Source organism: Rhincodon typus, unplaced genomic scaffold (assembly GCF_021869965.1).
Source record: "Rhincodon typus isolate 14 unplaced genomic scaffold, sRhiTyp1.1 hic_rhity00003480, whole genome shotgun sequence".
Classification (NCBI taxonomy): domain Eukaryota; kingdom Metazoa; phylum Chordata; class Chondrichthyes; order Orectolobiformes; family Rhincodontidae; genus Rhincodon; species Rhincodon typus.
The window spans coordinates 11,733-12,305 of record NW_025969118.1 but is presented as its reverse complement, the minus strand read 5'-3'; the positions used below and the strand labels follow the sequence as shown (position 1 = coordinate 12,305).

Genomic DNA, 573 nt, shown 5'->3' with positions numbered 1-573 from the left:
CTTCCTCTCTTTCTCTCCTGCCCCCCCCTTCCTCTCTCTCTCTCGCTCCACCCTCCCCCCTCGCCCTCTCTCTCTCTCTCTCTCCACCCCCACGCCCCCAGCCATGGTTTTGGAGCCGGACCAGGAGTGGGAGGCCATGCAGCCGGAGATCCTGGTGACGATTGAGGATGTGCTGGGATCCCGCGGAGTGGCGGGGGCGGACGGCGATGAGGAGGAGGAGGCCGAGGAAGGACGTGACTTGGAGGGAGAGAGCGTGGCGGTAGGAGAGGGAGCCGACTTGATCTGCCAGCGTGTGGGCTGTCTCCTGAAGAAGGCCAAGTACAAGTAGGACAACAACGTGGGGTGGGGAATCTGTTGGGAATCCTCCCGTTCCCGGGCAGAGCCAGCTGATGACACCCAGTGGCGTGTGATTCCCGCGGGGGGGGGTGCGGGCAGTGAGCCAGCTCCGACTTTCGACCAGTGAAGTCCGCACCGCACCCGCCCTCGGGGTCCGGAATCTTGGCTGGCGTGTCCAAGAGGTGACCGCACGCTGTAAGGCCGGACCGACACTAACACGGTGCCTCGCCGCTCCTT

At 64.9% G+C, this 573-nt stretch overlaps 1 protein-coding gene across 1 annotated transcript in view; it reads left to right on the top strand.

The window, feature by feature from the left end:
* Window positions 1-573, top strand: part of ncapd2 (non-SMC condensin I complex, subunit D2) — a gene marked incomplete at both ends in the record, with an annotated part of 15,209 nt that overhangs the window by 3,870 nt on the left and 10,766 nt on the right. Inside the window, one exon of the mRNA XM_048593674.1 lies at window positions 102-324. Coding sequence (XP_048449631.1) covers window positions 102-324 — 223 coding nt within the window. The remainder of the gene's footprint in view (window positions 1-101; window positions 325-573) is intronic.